General features: G+C 39.2%; 1 protein-coding gene across 2 annotated transcripts in view; it reads right to left on the bottom strand.

Annotated features, from left to right (window-relative positions):
- The window catches only part of LRRC2 (leucine rich repeat containing 2), a 611,884-nt gene that overhangs the window by 173,383 nt on the left and 419,845 nt on the right, over window positions 1-18,656 (bottom strand). For both annotated transcript variants that reach the window (XM_077280930.1, XM_077280929.1), the window contains exon 5: window positions 5,113-5,249. In XM_077280930.1, coding sequence (XP_077137045.1) covers window positions 5,113-5,249 — 137 coding nt within the window. The remainder of the gene's footprint in view (window positions 1-5,112; window positions 5,250-18,656) is intronic.

Below are 18,656 nucleotides of genomic sequence, written 5' to 3'. Positions count from 1 at the left end.
TAAGCACCTGGGGGTTCAGGGTGCTCACCACACATCTAAATACATTCCTTGAGTGATCTAGTTTCCAAAATTGGGACATTTGTGTGGGATTTCCAGTTTAGTCACACCAGGGGCTCTCCAAATGTAACATGACGGTCGCTCATGATTCCAGGAAATTTTACATTCAAAAAATCAAATGACGCTCCTTCCCTTCCAAGCCCTGCTGTGCGCCCAAACAGTAAGTTTCTCCCTCATATTGGATATCGGCGTACTCAAGAGAAATTGCACAACAAATTACATGCTGCAGTTTCTCCTGTTACTTTTATCAAAATGCAACATTTGGGGCTAAACATATTTGTGGGGAAAATTTGAGTTTTTATTTTCACGGCTCAACGTTATAATCTTCTGTGCAGCACCTGAGGGTTCAATGTGCTTACCAAACATCTAGATTAGTTCCCTGAAGGGTCTAGTTTCCAAAATGATGTCACTTTTGGGAGATTTTCACTGTTTAGGCACATCAGATGCTCTCCAAATGTGACATGGCGTCCGCCAATTGTTCCAGCAAATTTTGCTTTCGAAAAGTCTACTAGCGCTCCTTCTCTTCTGAGCTCTGCCTTGCGCCCAAACACTGGTTTTCTCCCTCATATGCAGAATTGGCATGTTCAGTAGAAATTACTGAACCTGTTTTGGGGTCCATTTTTTCTTGTTATATTTGTCAAAATAAAATAAAATTGGATCTGAAGTAAATTTTTGGTGAAAAAACGTTAAATGTTCATTTTTTTTCCACAATCCAAAAATTCCTATGAAGCACCTGAAGGGTTAATAAACTTCTTGAAAGTGGTTTTGAGCACCTTAAGGGGTGCAGTTTTTAGAATGGTGTAACTTTTGGGTTTCTTCTATCATCCTGACCCCTCAAAATGACTTCAAATATGATGTGGTCCCTAAAAAAATGGTTTTGTAAATTTTGTTGGAAAAATAAAAAATCTCTGGTCAAATTTTAACTCTTATAACATCCTAACAAAAAAATGTTGGTTCCAAAATTGTGCTGATATAAAGTAGACATGTGGGAAATGTTACTTATTAACTATTTAGTGTGACATATCTCTCTGATTTAAGAGCATGAAAATTCAAATTTGGAAAAATTGCAAAACTTTCAACATTTTCACCAAATTTTTGTTTTTTTCACAAATAAATGTAAGTAATACCAAAGAAATTTTACCACTATTATGAAGTACAATATATCGCCAAAAAAGATTCTCAGATACAGTGGGATCTTGAAGCGTTCCAGAGTTATTATCTCATAAAGTAACAATGGTCAAAATTGTAAAAATTGTCCTGGACATGCAAAGCAGCTTCAGGGGTAAAGAGGTTAAATCAAATGAGTTCAGGATTATTTTTTTCTTTAATTATCCCTCCCAAATAGAGTCATAAAAAATGATGAAAAAGAAAGTCAGTTGCACCTCAAATTGGCACCAATAAAAACTACAGTTTTTCACACAAAAATTTAGCTTGCATACAGCTCCGCTAATTTAAAACAATAAAATATATGGCTCTCAGAATATTGCAACCCAAAAGAATTTTTTTTACAAGTGTGTAGTTATTATACAAAATGATTAAACATAAAAAAACTAAATATATATAGAAATTTGAAATTTTCATATCAATACTGACGTATAGAGCACAATAAACTTTTTATGACTGGATTGCTGTTTTGTTTATATTCCTTCACTTAAAATTAATTAATGTGTTAATAAGTTGTATAACTAAAATGACACCATTGCCAAATCCAACTCAGAAAATAAAAAGTTACGGCTCTTGGAAAGCGACAATATAAAAATAAATGTTAATAAAGCCCAAAACTGGTTGTGACGCCAAGGGGTTAAAATACAATTCACTTCCATCTTTTGAATAAGTATAGTTTTGTGTGCAGGACGGATTATACAGTTTTTTACATTTTTCTGCATTAGTTGTCCAATCTATATTTTGATGATTTCAAGGCAAACATAAACAAGGGAAGCATATGGTATTTCGAGAGTAATATACTTTTCCATGCAGGGACATTTTCTCCCCGTACCTTTATAAGAACTTACTCATTGAATGGGCTAATAGAAACAAGCAGAGCCCATAACAGAACACATGTAAAGCACTCTTCCACTAAATTGCCTACTTAAATTATTTACCGATACACATTTTTTTCATGTCTCAGAAATCTATGAACTAAGTACGAAAGGAAAAAAGCATCAGTTCTAGCACATGTTTAATATGGATCAAGTAAAGTAATACCTACAGTATAGATTCCATTTCCAGAAATAGATTGTATATGAATGAGGGAGACCTATCACCTGATAACCACCAGTATGCGAGATTCAAGGAGAAACTGAAAATGTGGCTGTAATTCAGTCAACGATCTCTGACGGCATCATAAAGGTTTACGAGACCATCAGAACTGTGAGACTGAACTGTACTTCCAGCTATCAATCTCTCCTTCCCTCAATACCATTTTTTATGGAAGATGCAGAGCAGGTCTAGGATTTTAAGCTTGTAACATTTTTATTGAAGAATTGTAAGAAAGAAAAGGGGTTTTACAACATGAGATTGGTAAGTAGAGAAACGAGAGACTTGTTTTATGGTACTGTATGATGCCTAGCCTGTTTGCTGCTCTTCACAAGTAAAGTAGAAGCACCCTATTAACAGCTCAATATGTGATCTAATAGAACTGAAATGTAGCACAAATTAAAATTAGATATTGAGTAGAGTGCAACATAAACACAATTATTAACATATACAAACAGAACATGAATAGAAGTATAACATTGGAAGATTTATTCTGAAGTAGGGCAAAGACACCAACTTTACAGTCAATGTCATTATAAAATATCTCAGGTTAAACAAGAACAAGGCGTTCTGGAAGTGATGATGTGGCCCTTACAGAGTTCTGGGCTCAACATAATAGTCTGTCTGGGACCACATAAAGAAATGGAAGGATTTGAACAAGCCTTCATCCAAAGAGGATCTGTGGTTAGCCCTCCAAAATGTTTGAAATAACCTCTATGCAGAGCTCCTTCAAAAACTATATGCAAATGTACTTATGCTTTGATGATGTTTTAAAGGCAAAGTGTGGTCACACCAAATATTCATTTGACTTAAATTTCGCTTTTGTTTTTTTCAATTTACACTTAATGGATAAAATAAACTATTAAGGATTCTTCTACAACTGCCTAAAACTTTTGCACTGTAGTTTTTATATGTATATTTTATTGTTGCACAGAAAAATCAACAGGACCACAATCCAATGACCATATCTGTAGTCCATGGCCTCTGAATCACAGCCCTACAAGCCTCTTTCTACTTGGTAGCATTCTTGGTACATCTTTTGATTAAAAGGTACTGCATGTTGTGAAGCATGCGCCATGCAGCTTTGGTAAGGCTTATGAATCAGAAGAGGTGCCGGAATGCTGGTAAGTAGAAGCCATGGACTACTAACATGGTTGCTGGACCAGGGGCCTGAGAGTCTTTTTGCTTAACTCTACTATATATTATTATTATTATTATTATTATTTATTATTATTTATTTATATAGCACCATTAATTCCATGGTGCTGTACATGAGAAAGGGGTTATATACAGTATTTTGCTTAATAGGTGTATATACACTTTTGTAATAGTATTCTGACATTACTTTTGTTATGCTTGTTTGGACATTTCTGCAGTTTCATATCACAGCTTATATATTGAATTCTGTTGATAAAAACTAAATATTACCATTTTGACTATAACATGGTCTTTTTTACTTAACTGCATTTATTTGGAGATTAAAATTATTTTTCAAACTTTTTTTTTTTAACTTTTACTCCATTTGGTTAACACAGACTTTCTTTTTCCTTGCAGAATTAATTAACTGAAAATCATCAGTGAGTTTGTTCTTACTGGGTGTTTGTAAAGGTAACTTCACACGAAGCGACGCTGCAGCGATAGCGAAAACGATGCCGATCGCTGCAGCGTCGCTGTTTGATCGCTGGGGAGCTGCCACACAGACCGCTCTCCAGCGACCAACGATGCCGAGGTCCCCGGGTAACCAGGGTAAACATCGGGTTGCTAAGCGCAGGGCCGCGCTTAGTAACCCGATGTTTACCCTGGTTACCAGCGTAAAAGTAAAAAAAACAAACAGTACATGCTCACCTGCGCGTCCCCCAGCGTCTGCTTCCTGACACTGACTGAGCTCCGGCCCTAACAGCACAGCGGTGACGTCACCGCTGTGCTTTCACTTTCACTTTAGGGCCGGCGCTCAGTAAGTGTCAGGAAGCAGACGCTGGGGGACGCGCAGGTGAGTATGTACTGTTTGTTTTTTTTACTTTTACGCTGGTAACCAGGGTAAACATCGGGTTACTAAGCGTGGCCCTGCGCTTGGTAACCCGATGTTTACCCTGGTTACCAGTGTAAAACATCGCTGGTATCGTTGCTTTTGCTTTCAAACACAACGATACACGGCGATCGGACGACCAAATAAAGTTCTGGACTTTATTCAGCGACCAGCGACATCACAGCAGGATCCTGATCGCTGCTGCGTGTCAAACTGAACGATATCGCTAGCGAGGACGCTGCAACGTCACGGATCGCTAGCGATATCGTTACAAAGTCGTTTCATGTGAAGGTACCTTAACTCTTTTAGTTGTGTTTTTCTGAGCTCATCTTAGCTGATTTATGACCACATCAAAGTTCAGTTCAACTTTCATGTGGTCTATGGTCATAAATCACCACAGGGTAGCTCAGAATAAAAGACAGTTACAGACTACTATAAAAGTTATGTTATTGGAAAGAATGAAAGACTATACTTGTGTATTTAGACTTAAACTGAAAGTTTATTAAAGGCTGCTGGATTTAGTTAAGCAGAATAAAAGATTATACATTTGCGGTGCGTATAACACTAAAATGTTATTTCTAAAAATGTCATTCTAAACGTTATGTTATATCTCTCAGATATACAGATATACATTTATACAGTATATATTTACACTGTTAAAACTAGCAAGATAATTAAAGGTCAATACAGGAGAATTCCTTTAAACATGTATTCTATTTATTAACACTTAATTTTAACTTTCATTTTAGTTTACTTAACAACAGATATCATACCTCAAAAGGCAGTTCTGTGAGTTCAAAATTTCCAGAAACATCCAATTTCTCAAGATTTTCACAATCTCCCAGCTCACATGGTATGTTTTTTAGATTATTAAAACTAACATTGAGTTCTCTCAAATTTCTCAGGCATCCTGTCAAACAGAACAAATATAAATCACAAACTGCCATCAGCAGGATTAGGACAGGGATCCCTTGCTTTAAAATTGACGATCCAGAATTTGATTGATTGCTGCCACCCCAATAACAGACAAAATGAAAAAAAGTACACATAAAGCTTTCTGAAGATGTATAGCAAAATTAATAAACAGAAGTGAGCAAATTAATGAGAAGCAAAATGAATGTGTCCATTTCTTATGAACAGGCTGAACTCAGTAAATTCAAACAATTTTTAATTGGCTTCACGTAAATCACCTTAAATAGCTACCGCAATTTTACATATTGCAGAAGAATGCATCAGCCAGAGAAGGCTTACAAGGCCTTAGGTACTGCTGAGCAGACTTCCCATTTATGCCTTGCAAGCTACCACATCACAAAGTATAGCACAGCCAATCAGGATGGACTATCATAGACTGCATAAAAGCCGAGACAGGATATGCAGTAGCCATTTTGTGGTGAATTTAGATAGTGAGATGATGTCACATCTCACAGCTTAGCCATAGAAATAGAAAGAGAATGCCCTAAAACAGTGAATAAATTCTACAGATAGTGTACACTGACGAGCAAAAGGGTAACAATGCTTTGAACTTTTGACTTTCATTCTCCATATCTCACCATTCACTATGCTTTCATCATGTCACTGAATTGTTACATTGTTTTATTCCTGTATGCTTCAAAATACAACCTGTTGTCACATTCCCTAATAGCTCAGTGTACTATTAGGTTGATTCACAAGTGGAAGGTCACTAGTTCGAATTGAGGAGCAGCCATGATGATTGTTTACTAAGTAAAGAGAAGCAGCAGCATCCAGCTCATTGATAACGGTCTCTCGGCCAAGAAAATTTCCAAACTGCATCATGTGAATGACGTGACCATTGGTAGAATACAAAATGAAATCAGTCCATCCATTTAAAAGCCAAGAAGTAGACGTCCAAGTAAAATATCAGCATCAACAAGTCGGCTCATCACAAAGTCTATCAGTTCTGGTACGACAAACAGGGCAGTGGAGGAGGCTCATACGCTTCGTAATAGTGATATCACAGATGTCCATGTAAGCACTGTGTGGCATGCACATAAGTCTGGAATGGTAGTATGAAAAAAACTAATGAAGCCTTGACTTCAATATTGTCATAAGAAGTGTAGGCTTGAGTTTGCAAAAAAGTAAAAAAAGGACAGTAGAAGATAGAAAATGGGTGATTTAGAGCACTAAGACAAAAGTCAATAGACTAGGCTCTGATGGGTGGATATGTGATTATTGTTATTCTTTATTGTCTTTTATTGTCTGTAGAAGTCCCCTCTAAACTGTAAAGTGCTGCGGAATATTTTGGTCCTACAGAAATAAAATTATTATTAGTATTACTATTAGTATTATTATAATAATAAAGTCAATAGGCTAGGCTCTGATGAGTGCAAATGGGTCTGGAAGAAACAAGGGGAAAAAGGGGCTTACAAACCGAGAAATTGAAGGAACTGTCAAGTTTGGTGGAGAAAGCCTGATGATATCGGGTTGTTTCACTGACACAGTTGTTGGATACTTGACTGGGATTGATGATGGCCTCCATACTGAGCTATATGTAAGTAGGAGCCATTCATCCACTGCATCCATCAGGTTGTACACTGGGATTTATACTCTCATATCATGCTAGCAACTTGGGACTAGGAATGTTTGGTGTTTCATCCTTACATACTTGGCTGTTATACTTACAAATAATTATTGAGTTATATGGTTTGTGCATATTTCCTGGATTGGGCTCTATATATGATTGACAATTTATATTTAATAATCTTTATTTTTATATAATAATCTTTATTTTTATATAGCGCTAACATATTCCGCAGTGCTTTACAGACGTTATCATCGCTGTCCCCAATGGGGCTCACAATCTAAATTCCCTATCAGTATGTCAGTATGTCAGTATTTCTTATCGTATGGTATTATATAATTAATTTGCCTTGATTACTTGATTGCACTACACTTCATATTGCCCCACAGGATCTACATAAATTTTATTATAAGTTGCCATACATTACCATTTATCCATTTTGGGAATATGGTGAAATCTCTTGGTTAATGTTGTTTAGTTCCTACAGCCCCTCCCGATCTTCCAGGTTTCTTTCCACTGCATTTTATTTTTACCCCTTGGACTTTCTATTTTACTTAATATGATCCTGTGTCCAATTTTTCTTTGGGTTACTATGTGTAAGTATTCTATGAGTTACTTTATACACTCGAGTAAGATTGGTGAAGAAATGGTTCAGTCACAATGAAGTATAGATGCTGGATTGACCCCCACATTTCTCAGATCTCAACTCAATCAAACACTTGTGAGGAGGGTTGAAGAAAAAGCTGTATACATACCCAACCAATATGCATTAACTTTTGGAATGTGTAGAAGAGACCAGGAATCAGATTTTGGTCGAGGCATGCTTGAATCTGATTGAGATCATGCCCAGAAGGATTCAGGCAGTGTTGAAAGCCAAAGGTGGATTTACAAAATACTGATAACGTTATACAAATAAAAAATGTAGAGTTTTAGGAGCAAAACAGAAAAAATACAGTGACATGAAAAGAATCTGCATAACTAATCATACGCTAAATAGTTGCAAGTCAAATTGATGTATGAGACAGCCAAGATGATTGTCTATAAAATGATGATAGTCTCAAGTTCAAAGGAATAGTAGATGTGAGATATGGAAAGTCAAATTTTCAGAACATTGTTATCCTTTTGCTCATCAGTGTATGCTGTAGCACAGCAGTGAAGAAGATTAGTGCATAGCTTGTGATAAAAAGAGAATAATACAAAGATTCAATATGGAGATAGGACAGTTGCAGCAAGCAATTTTCGGTCCATCGGTGTTGCAGAGGGAATGTGGTTGAAAATAGTGCCAAATGTTAATTCTAGTGTTGTAAAAAATGTAAAAGAAAAATAGCAATATTTGTCAGAGCAGTAGTACTACCAAACGCAGGTCACAATTGTCCTTCTTTGCCTATAGCAGGCTTATTAGTGTGGAAACACAGAGGACATTATGGAATACATGACATATCATACAGCTCAGTCACAGGTGAATGATTTTGCATATGACAGTGACAATGTCAGTTTAAGTAACTTTGAATCGATGTTCTGCACATTCCTCCTCATCTGCCATTGTAACAGTCACTTTATGTGATTGCAGACTAACAATTCTACATCTCTGACATTTTGACCACCAGTTACACAAGTCACAGCACTCTGGGTTCTAAGGAAGATATTTCACAACAGCTTCTTCTAGTAGATATATAGGATGAGATGAACAGCCGTCGTCTGGACTTGGATGAGAGGTGTAAGACACGATTCAAATGCTTAGCTGTATGTCAGTTGTAGTAGTAGTAATGGCACTTGCAGCCTTAGTGATTGGGGTACTATCAGAGAATTTCAACGTGATAAAACTGGTTGTGGTGGCGAGTACTGCATGCTATAATGTCAGGAGTGGGAATTACATTATATTGTAATATGTTGCAAGAGAAGCAATTAATAGCATTATTCATGCTCTACAGCCCCAAAAGAAGGCATGGATAACATGCCAGGTGCACAAAACAACTGTGAACTACAGCTCCCAGTCAGCACATGAAGTGGCATCACCTGCTCTCGTAGGAGAAACAAACTGTCTGGCAACCGGAGCAAGGCTCAAGCTGTCCACTTTTATTTCATAACTGTCTTTCTGCTAGTCATGTAGCACAACCAAGTAGTGCCTGGTTGTTGTATAATCCCTTGTTGATGGGCTATTGGTGCCACCATCTTTTCAGTACAATCGGAGTCATTGGAGTACATTTTTATAAAGTAAAAACTTGGCAAAGCTGTGAAAATTCAAATTTCAAAAGATTCACTCATTCAGTGATTGTGTCTATTTTTGTAGTTTTAACCACAGTACAAACACTGCAAAGGGTTGGTTAGACAAAGTATTTAACAACAAATATACAAATGCTGGAGGGTTGGAGGGTATGGGGGAAATGTAAATTTTCCTTTAAGCTGTTTGAAAAAGGGAGGAGAGATTCCTCTATTATCCATCAATTTACTATGGCACAATTTTGCCAAGGGTAGGTATACATAGAAACTATGGGGTGCCAAACAGTATGGACTCTCCCACTGATGGCTCTATTTTTTAGTAAGATAATGCTCATAGCAATTTCATAGCACCTATTTATATGGGTCGAAACTGTGATTTTCAAACAACGGAGGGTATAGTCATTTTGAGCAAAAGCTTTGTCTACGCAGAATGGTCTAGTCTATGTTAGGAGACAGCCAAGTTTCTGACGCTTTGCTTTTGAGCACTAAGCTGCCAGATATGCAGAAAACAGTAACGCCAAATGGAATGGAGACACTGAGATATTTCAGAGAGTGCAGGAAGAGGTTTCCCAGTGACTGAAGCCCAGTGAGAGAGAGACTGAGGCAAAAGGCAAATTGTCAACAGCCTGAATTTTCTGACGTTAGTTCTTTATTTATTTTACTCACTTATATAGCGCCATTAGTTCCACAGCGCTTTATAGACATCACATACTCACATTACTGACATAGTTGCAATCACCATTGTTAGGACCAATCCAAATCAATGACAACCAAAGCACTGTGTGCCTGAAGTGTATGTCTGTTGAGATTTTTGCCTCTAAGTGAAAAATTTTCATTGCATGCAAAGCAGATCTTCCTCATTTTAATAACTTTGCAGAGTTTTCATCATTAGATCCGACAATTTCACCAGCACTCTGCTACCCAGCCACTAATTACGGGAACTCAGTATATAGTGCATCTGCATTTCTTTAGAGCTGAGGTAGACTGATATGTCTTTGGGCCCATGATCAGGATTACTTACATGACCATATACATTGAGCTAATGAGCCAATTAACATGTTGAAAGAATTACTGAGAAGCAATGCTGACAGTGGTGTAGAATTTTTTTCTACAGACAGCTTTACGCTTGGACCATTTATTACAAGTCATTTCTGTGTGGAGCAAGTACAGTATTTATGTCTTTGTTTTATGCCATAGATCTAAATCTAAAAGGAAAGCAATCATCTGGAATTGATTTAGTGTTTGAATCAACTTTTTGTAGTCTTTTTTTTCACTTTGTCAATGTTTTATTTGTTACATTTTTTCCCAATCTATATTAAAAATAAAAAAAATTACTTTTGCAATTTTACACTCTAATTACCTGTTAATTCAGAAAATTCACAAATATTAGATCCCAATCCTACAGTGAATAGATTAATATGTTTTTTTACTGGGTTTCCAAGCAACCAGCAGCTCATGCTCTCTCCCTACAGCTAAATATCGCTTGATCCCTGAGACTGGAGGAGGAAGCACTGTCAGTGATTCCTAATCTATATGTATAGTGATTGTTTAGCGCTATGTATGCCGCGATTGAGAAGGAAGACATAGTAATAAATTATGTGTGCCTTCTATGTATGGAGTCTTTCTGTGTATGACAGCAGCTCTATTCTGCAGTGACATTTTAGAAAATCACTGCAGAATAAAACTGTGACTGTCCACCTGGATTTTTATATCTGAGTAGTTAAAAGTAGGGTTGAGCGACTTTTGCTTTTTTAGGATCGAGTCGGGTCTCGTGAAAACCGACTGTCTCGAAAGTCGGATCGTGTGAAATCGGCCGATTATTGTGAAAAGTCGGGGGCCGACCGAAACACGAAACCCAATGCAGGTCAATGGGGATTTTTTTTTTTTTTCTCTCTCTCTCTCTCTCTCTCTCTCTCTCTCTCTCCCCTCCTTCCCTGCAAAGTTTGTGTTTCACTGTGCAAATCGCTATATCCCAAACGTTAAGATGGCGGTTTTACCCCCTGTGACTCCGCACAAAGCGAGCCGGAACCCATGTCATCACGCTGCCCACACTCTTTCATTGGCTTAAAAAATGGCGGGGAAAGCATCATATGAAACGCGACTTTGGCGTGAAGATAGCCAACCGCATGGCCGATCCCACAGTGGCATCGGGTCGGGTTTCATGAAACCCGACTTTGCTGAAAGTCGGCGACTTTTGAAAATGTCCGATCCGTTTCGCTCAACCCTAGTTAAAAGTATTCTTCAGTAAAATGCCAGCAGAATACTTTGTTACCATACTGGTTAGGGCATTGACTTGTACAGTATTTGCCCATGATAGTTTGTTTTGGCTAGCTTCAAAAGTAAATTTGCACTGCATTCTTCAATACCATTTAGTATCTTCAACATAGTCTACAGTGCTACAACAAGCAGTTATTTCAGTTACTAAAATACATTGTATAAAAGACAAAAACTCTTTATAAATCTTAAATAGGGGCAAAGGAGAGTATAGTTATAAAGATTAATAATACACAACTCTCTTTCTTTCATACCATAATAATTTTCCTCTCTGTGTGTGAATGGTCTCTTGGATCTTCTCATTAAACCTGACCTTTATTCTCTGACTAAATAGCAGGTTATATTTCTTTGTAAAATATTTCCTCTGGATTAAGATGAGCCAAAATATACTGTATTCTTTGTGTTGTAGTTAGTGTGCTAGAGTTTCCCACAGTGTAAAAGAAAGCACGAACAGCACGCAAATTCCATCAGTGCAGCAAGAGTGCAGACTAACCAAGATCATAGGAACCTGTTCAGTGATATCCACTATTTAAAACATGTACTAGCGAAACAGCAGGGTAATCTTCTTTCCACAGTGCCGAGATAAATATGTCCAACTGAATTGATATTCAATGTAAATAAATGTTTTTACTAGATACAAGAATACAATTGTCCTAAATAAACAGCTGACTTTTTGTATTATTAAAGAGAAATATGAAAAGTGTAATGGCACTGTAATAAAATGCAGCTATAATAAAAAAAATAATAATTAATGGCATCATTAATTTTAGCCAGATTTCCGATTTTTTTCACAAATAAGAGTAAGTCATATCAAGTAAATTTTGCTACTATCATGAAGTACAATAAGTTATGAAACCACAGTCTAAGAATCAGTGGTATCCGTTGAAGCTTTCCAGAGTTATGACCTCATAAATTGAAGTGGTCAGAATTGAAAAAATTGGCCTGGTCAGAAAGGTGAAGACAGGCAGCAGGGAGAAGGAGTTAATGGCACCATTTTTTATTTTAGTTTTTATTTCATTTTTCGTGCATGGTGTAGTTCCCAAGATTGCCAATTTTCATATTTTTACTTTTTTTTCATCGGGCTTCACAGGAGTATTATCATGACAGCTAAGTAGGCCTTCAACGTGCATCTTGCTGCCATGGCAGCCCATTGATAGGGGTTGATAGGCACCCAGGACAGATACTGGGTGGGATTGTGTGGCTTAAATGCTACATTCAGTGTTTGACAATGGCATTTAAGGCATTAACATTAGTTCCAATTGCTGCTTTTAAAGGTTTTTAAGTCTGTCTTGTGTGGAGCGAACACATCTCCTGAGCCTGCTCCACACACTGACTCACTACATGATGGACATATATTTCATGGAGCGTTAAGGGGTTAAGAGACAACATTGACATTTGACTTATACATTTCTGCCATTTCTATTTCTCTTTAGTGTATATTGTTCACCTTTTCTTTGTTTAGCTTCTCTCCAATAAGTAACTGGAATAAGACTTTACTTGATGCCCATCTAATGACATGCTGTTTCTGTCACCTGACTGTTGCAGACAAATACAGGCCTCAATAGTCAGGTGACCAAAGAACATGATATCATTACTTCCTGTCTTGATGGTGACCACCTGGGCTGGAGCCACAAGTGTTAGAATCAGAGTTTTTTAGCTTGCTCTATTTTTTTTATTAATCCCTACCCACTAAAAAATCTTTTGAAAATTGAAAAAATGATTTGAGGACTTGGAATTTACCCTGGAGCATTGCATATTTAAATGAAGCACCATGTTTTGGAAAAACAATTAACTACATCCAAAAACATGTCTAATGTTTTTCTTAACCTTTTTTCTTATCTTTCTTAGATTTAACCATACAGTACATATAATTCAGCTTTGGAGGTTGCCATGTTTATTTGGTTGCAACATTCTGTCTGCATTTGATAGGAAAACAGACTAGTCTTCAACTTTTGTATGATGATCTCTTTTTAATGGAACTACTAAAAACTGAATATTTTTCTCGCTTTTATCAAATAAAAGTCTGCACATAATTGTGTTTCATGGCTTGGCAGGCATGTGAGGAGGATGCTCTTGCTTCATTAATTTTGAAAATCCTGTAATACCCACATAAAACATCGCATTTGGAGGATATAAAACAATAGCCTGTATTACCCTTTGCATGTGCCGTGCAAGGGAGGGTTTGTGGCCTGAAAAATCATGATGTTATGACTGGGCTAGCGGAACGCACCTAATGAAAGTTTATATTTTATTAGGGTAGATGCGTTCGCAGCCTGGGGTCCACCGTGCAGGAGAACCTGCTGCCAGTAAATAGCGGAACTAATAGCAGTGTGAGCTAACTCTGTTACTTCACAGAGCAGCCGTGAACACAAAGCGCTGCGCCCTGTTAGACTCCACAGAGGCACAGGCTAACTGTCTAAACAAGAGCAGTCAGTGGTCTTGCACGCACACGAAACTCCTCGCCGGAGGTGCCAGCATTCTAGGGGCTTATTTCGGCCAGGTCCCTGAACACACAAGCATACGAACTCCTCGCCGGAGGTGCCAGCATTCTAGGGGCTTATTTCAGCCGGGTCCCTGAACACACACATACAAGACCACACTGGCGCAAAGTACATAAATGAAAGCAATACTAGCGCATGGCCGTGCGGCCATGCGAGCCTTATATAGCTGCAGCAAGTAAAAGACGACCTTCCCAGAAGGACCAATGAGAAGGTGCCATACCTGAGCATGTGACCCTAAATCTCCACTGAGAGATCTTGCCCTGGGCATGCTCAGTGTGTGCCAAGCAGGAGTTAGTCCTAGCACCTACAGGACCTTCCTGAAAGGACCAATGGACTTAGCTGCAGCATCTGACCATGTGACCCTCTATCTCCACTGAGAGATCACACTCAGGGCATGCTCAGAACGAGAAGAGCAGGACTTAGTCCCAGAAGTGTCTGCTCGCTGCTGCCCAGCACTGACTTCAATAGCCGAAGCAGGAGAAGCAGCAGTAACTCTTTGTACAGAGTGGGACTGAGCAAGACGCTGGGACTGACGTCTCCGCTGAGCAGGCTCCACTGCGGCAGGAGAAGAATGGGAGACCGCAGCGGAGATGGCCCGAGACTCCCCCTGTTCAGAGGCGGGAACTCGACCCCTAACACATGATCTGCAGTTTGAAAATGAGCGAAAAAAGCAACTGCCAATAGAGGATCTTCCACCTAAGATGGCGCCAATGTCTAAAACTCCTGTCAGGCATACAGCAAAGGACGCTGCTACGAAGCTAGTGAGATTCGCTAGAATCTCCAGAACCCCGATGCAGACTGCTACTCAGAGTGAAAGAGACCAGAGGTTAGTTGATCCGAAGCAGCAGAGATACACCGAGGCCTTTATCCATCCAAGCAAAATAATGCCTGCACACAAGATACTGATAAAATATTCCTGTAGTCTACCCTGAAAAGCCAACCAAAAATAGATGTTTTTCAGCAGTTACTCTCTCTAACAAAAAGCTAACTGCACTCACTCATCACATGGGGGCATAAAAGAGAACATTCGTATAGTTGAATTCAAGAACTTATTTATTGAATGAAGAAATTCCAGAAAATTAAGAAACGTTTCGGTCAGGACTTGTAGTGTCCACTGCTAAGACAGGAGCGCTTCTTGTCTTAGCAGTGGACACTGCAGACTCTCACACAGCGCGCTTCCACACAGATCTCCTCTATCCAGATGACTGATGAAAGTCAGGTATTGACTTAATTTTCGGGAATTTCTTCATTCAATAAATATGTTCTTGAATACACCTATATGAGTGCCAAGTATTTCTACATTGCAGCTGACAAATTTGTTTATCCTACTTGTGCACCACCAGAATTCCAAAAGTACCGTGTTTTCCTAATTACTCCTTTGAAAAATGGCTGACAAGCACTATGAGAAAAGAGTCACTCTCTCCAATTTTGCAACACAGAGGTCCTACAGATTACCTACCAGACCACTTCCAGCAGGTGCTCCACCAAGACCAGTCTTTTTATGGCTGCTGCACTTCCAGGACAGAGTTTCTATCTACCCTGACTTTTCCAGTAAATACAGACTGCGGCGACCCCCCAGAAAAACATCCCCAGGTAAACCCTCTCACCCTCCCCTCAGAAAAACCCATTTAACAATAACCAGCAAAAAAACAGCAATTAATGGGTGAAGTCGGTCACAGCTTTAATTTTTTTATAGAAATATATGTAACAATAATAAAAGGAAGCACTTTAACTTCACAAAAGACCGGTAGCCAAATGCCCTGCAACATCTACAGGGAAGTCAGCCTACTTAGCCGCAACATTCCGGTGCTTACTTTGTTGAAAACAGTGGCTGTGACTTTACCTAGAATAAAACAAAATAAATTAATCATAGACAAAGGGGAGGGAGGGGGGGACGAGCACCTACGGAAAACAAAAGGGGAAGAGGAGGATTCAGACTGCTGTTTCATTTTATACCAGGTGAATGAAAGGGGGGTGAACATACCCAACAAGCTTCCTTTGGCAACCTGCAAAGGGGGCTAGGCTACAGCACTTCTTACCGAAGGGGAGGGAGAGAAGGGGTGAACCAAGTGGATGCAATGGGGGAAAAAGGGAGGGGGCACCGTAATCAGTGGCATGTTTCCTAACTGGTGCCGTACCATCCAGAAACGATGGGCAAAATTCTTTGAAATTAAAAAAAGGCTGAGACTCCTTCAAGTGGCAGTAGAGGGGGAGGTACATATTTTTGAATCCCCAACAGATGCCCTGTCAAGACTGGAGACTACTAAAAAAGTTCTACAGTACAAAATTCCTTGAAAGAAAATTGGTAATTATAGTGCTGCCTAATATGACCGGAAGGGTGATTCTTCATGCCTCATAAAAAATGGGGATTTTAGTAATATCTATAATTAAAGCAGGTAGCTGGTGGGTTTATAAAAGTTTACTATATGCAAAATGTTATTTATGCTACCATATTACATGTTTCCTGGATAGTAGGTAGCCCCAATCCTTTTAGGTAGAAAGAAATGTCTGATGGACAATATATGTTAGCTAATTGTTATTACACCAGTTATTGTTTATTTAGTTTAGGTTTAATATATTCCTATTTTATTAATAGCTTGACTTCTAGAAACTTTCTGTACTGATAGGATTAAACATCATATATCCTGTCAAAAAATGTGTCTAGTTTAAAATGTCTCAGTGTGTGGATATTTTAACATGGAACATTAGAGGTGTGGGAGATCTGAACAAGACTTGCAGGATATATACTTGGCTATGTAAATTCCAACCTGCAATAATTTGTCTGTCTGAGACTAATGTCATAAGAGAAAAAATCCACCCACTACATCGCTCAATCCTCATTATCAAGAATCCTGTCAGAGATGGGAATGATGGATCTATGACAACTTAGACACCCCACAACTAAGCATTCTCAAGTTTCTCAACATCGCACCACTTTCTGTCCAGAGTAGATCTTGCAATAGGAAATACTTGTATATTACGTTATGTCAAAGCCATTGAATACTTACCTAAAAGTATCTCAAACCACTCTCCTATATGGATACAGATACAATTTGGTATGAATGGGTTAAACACCAGGGGAATATGGTGATTTAACCTGTTTTGGATTCAAATAACTGGGAAATCCCTGCGTCAATGGATATTTGAATGCTTTACAGTAAACAAAGGTTCGGCCTACATGTCTACATATTGTCAGTTTGAGATGCAATGAAAGCATATACCAGAGGGCTGTTTATACAGGAAATTAGTAAAAGAAAATACCAATCCAGAGAACATACACAAACGCTACAAGATTGGCTTAGTAAATCAGAATTTTGCTTGTTTCGGACCCTTCTCTGCATACAGCTAAAGACTTTAAAGAAGCCCAAAGAGCGTTAAAAGACCACCTGTATAACTTAGTCACATAAAAAGATTTTTTACGAATCAGTCATATTTCTAGGAGGGTGAGAGTGCTGGCTGGCCATTTGCTAGCAACAACTGTTATGTTGAAAACGGAACGTCATATATAACTGGCTTGACGTCTGAGGATGATACAGGGATCACAGAAATCATGATATTATTCAATCCCTATATAGATATTACTATATGAAGATAGGGCAATGCCTCTCACACTGGAAGAGCTAGAGGATGCACTGCAGAAGGTTCAAAATGAACAAGCGCCAGGGTCAGATGGGCTACTAGGGAAATTTTTTAAGTACTACAAGGATATATTACTTCCCATCTGCAAAAAGAGTTTGAGGAATCTGTCAGAGTGGGCTCTCTCCTGGATTCGATGAGGAAGGTAGTTGTAGTCCTATTGTTGAAGCCAGAGAAGGATCCAGATAAGTCAGATTTATACAGACCAATATCCTTCCTTACTACTGACATCAAACTGGTGGCAAAAATTCTAGCTAGTAAACTGTCACTTGCAATTATCAATAAATAAATCAATCAATAAATTTGAGATGCCTCAATATGGGATTACAATTAAGTTCAAACTCCATGGGGTTCATTTCTCTTGGTGCTGCCAAAGCCTTTGACAGCATCCAGTGGAACTTCCTGTGAGCAGTCATGAAAGGCATGGGTTTTGGCAATAACTTTATCTCCTTTGCACAGTCACTATCAGGGGCGTAACGACCGCGGTCGCAGCGGTCGCCATTGCGACCGGGCCCCGCAGGTCAGGGGCCCCGGGCCGGCAGGTCAGGGCAGGGCCGGGCTGGACATCGGGCACTTCTGGCAAATGCCAGAAGAGCCGATGCCAGTAGTGGGCCGCTGCACTGTTCCTCCCCCCCCGCCGCCGCCGCCGCCGCATTTAACTATACCGGCGTCTATGACACCGGTATAGTTCAATGCAATGATGGAGGAGAGCGTCACCTGACGCTCCCTCTCCCATCATTCCCCGCTCTGCCTCTGACAGTACACTGCGGGTGCGCGATGATGTCATATCATCGCGCACCTGCAGTGTCCTGGGCAGACTGCAGCCACCAGGAGCAGCGCGGGCAAAAGGAAAGGTGAGGAGAGTTTTTTTTTTTCTTTTTCACCGGACTGTGGGGCCATTATCGGGGGGGGGGGAATGAGATGCGGGCTGTGCTCTATATACCCCTGTGCTGGCTGTGCTCTATATACCCCTGTGCTGGCTGTGCTCTATATACCCCTGTGCTGGCTGTGCTCTATATACCCCTGTGCGGGCTGTGCTGTATATACCCCTGTGCGGGCTCTGCTGTATATACCCCTGTGCGGGCTCTGCTGTATATACCCCTGTGTGGGCTGTGCTGGATATACCCCTGTGCGGGCTGTGCTGTAT

The sequence above is a fragment of the Ranitomeya variabilis genome, chromosome 1 (genome assembly GCF_051348905.1).
Source record: "Ranitomeya variabilis isolate aRanVar5 chromosome 1, aRanVar5.hap1, whole genome shotgun sequence".
Lineage (NCBI taxonomy): Eukaryota > Metazoa > Chordata > Amphibia > Anura > Dendrobatidae > Ranitomeya > Ranitomeya variabilis.
This window is presented reverse-complemented; position numbering and strand designations above follow the sequence as displayed.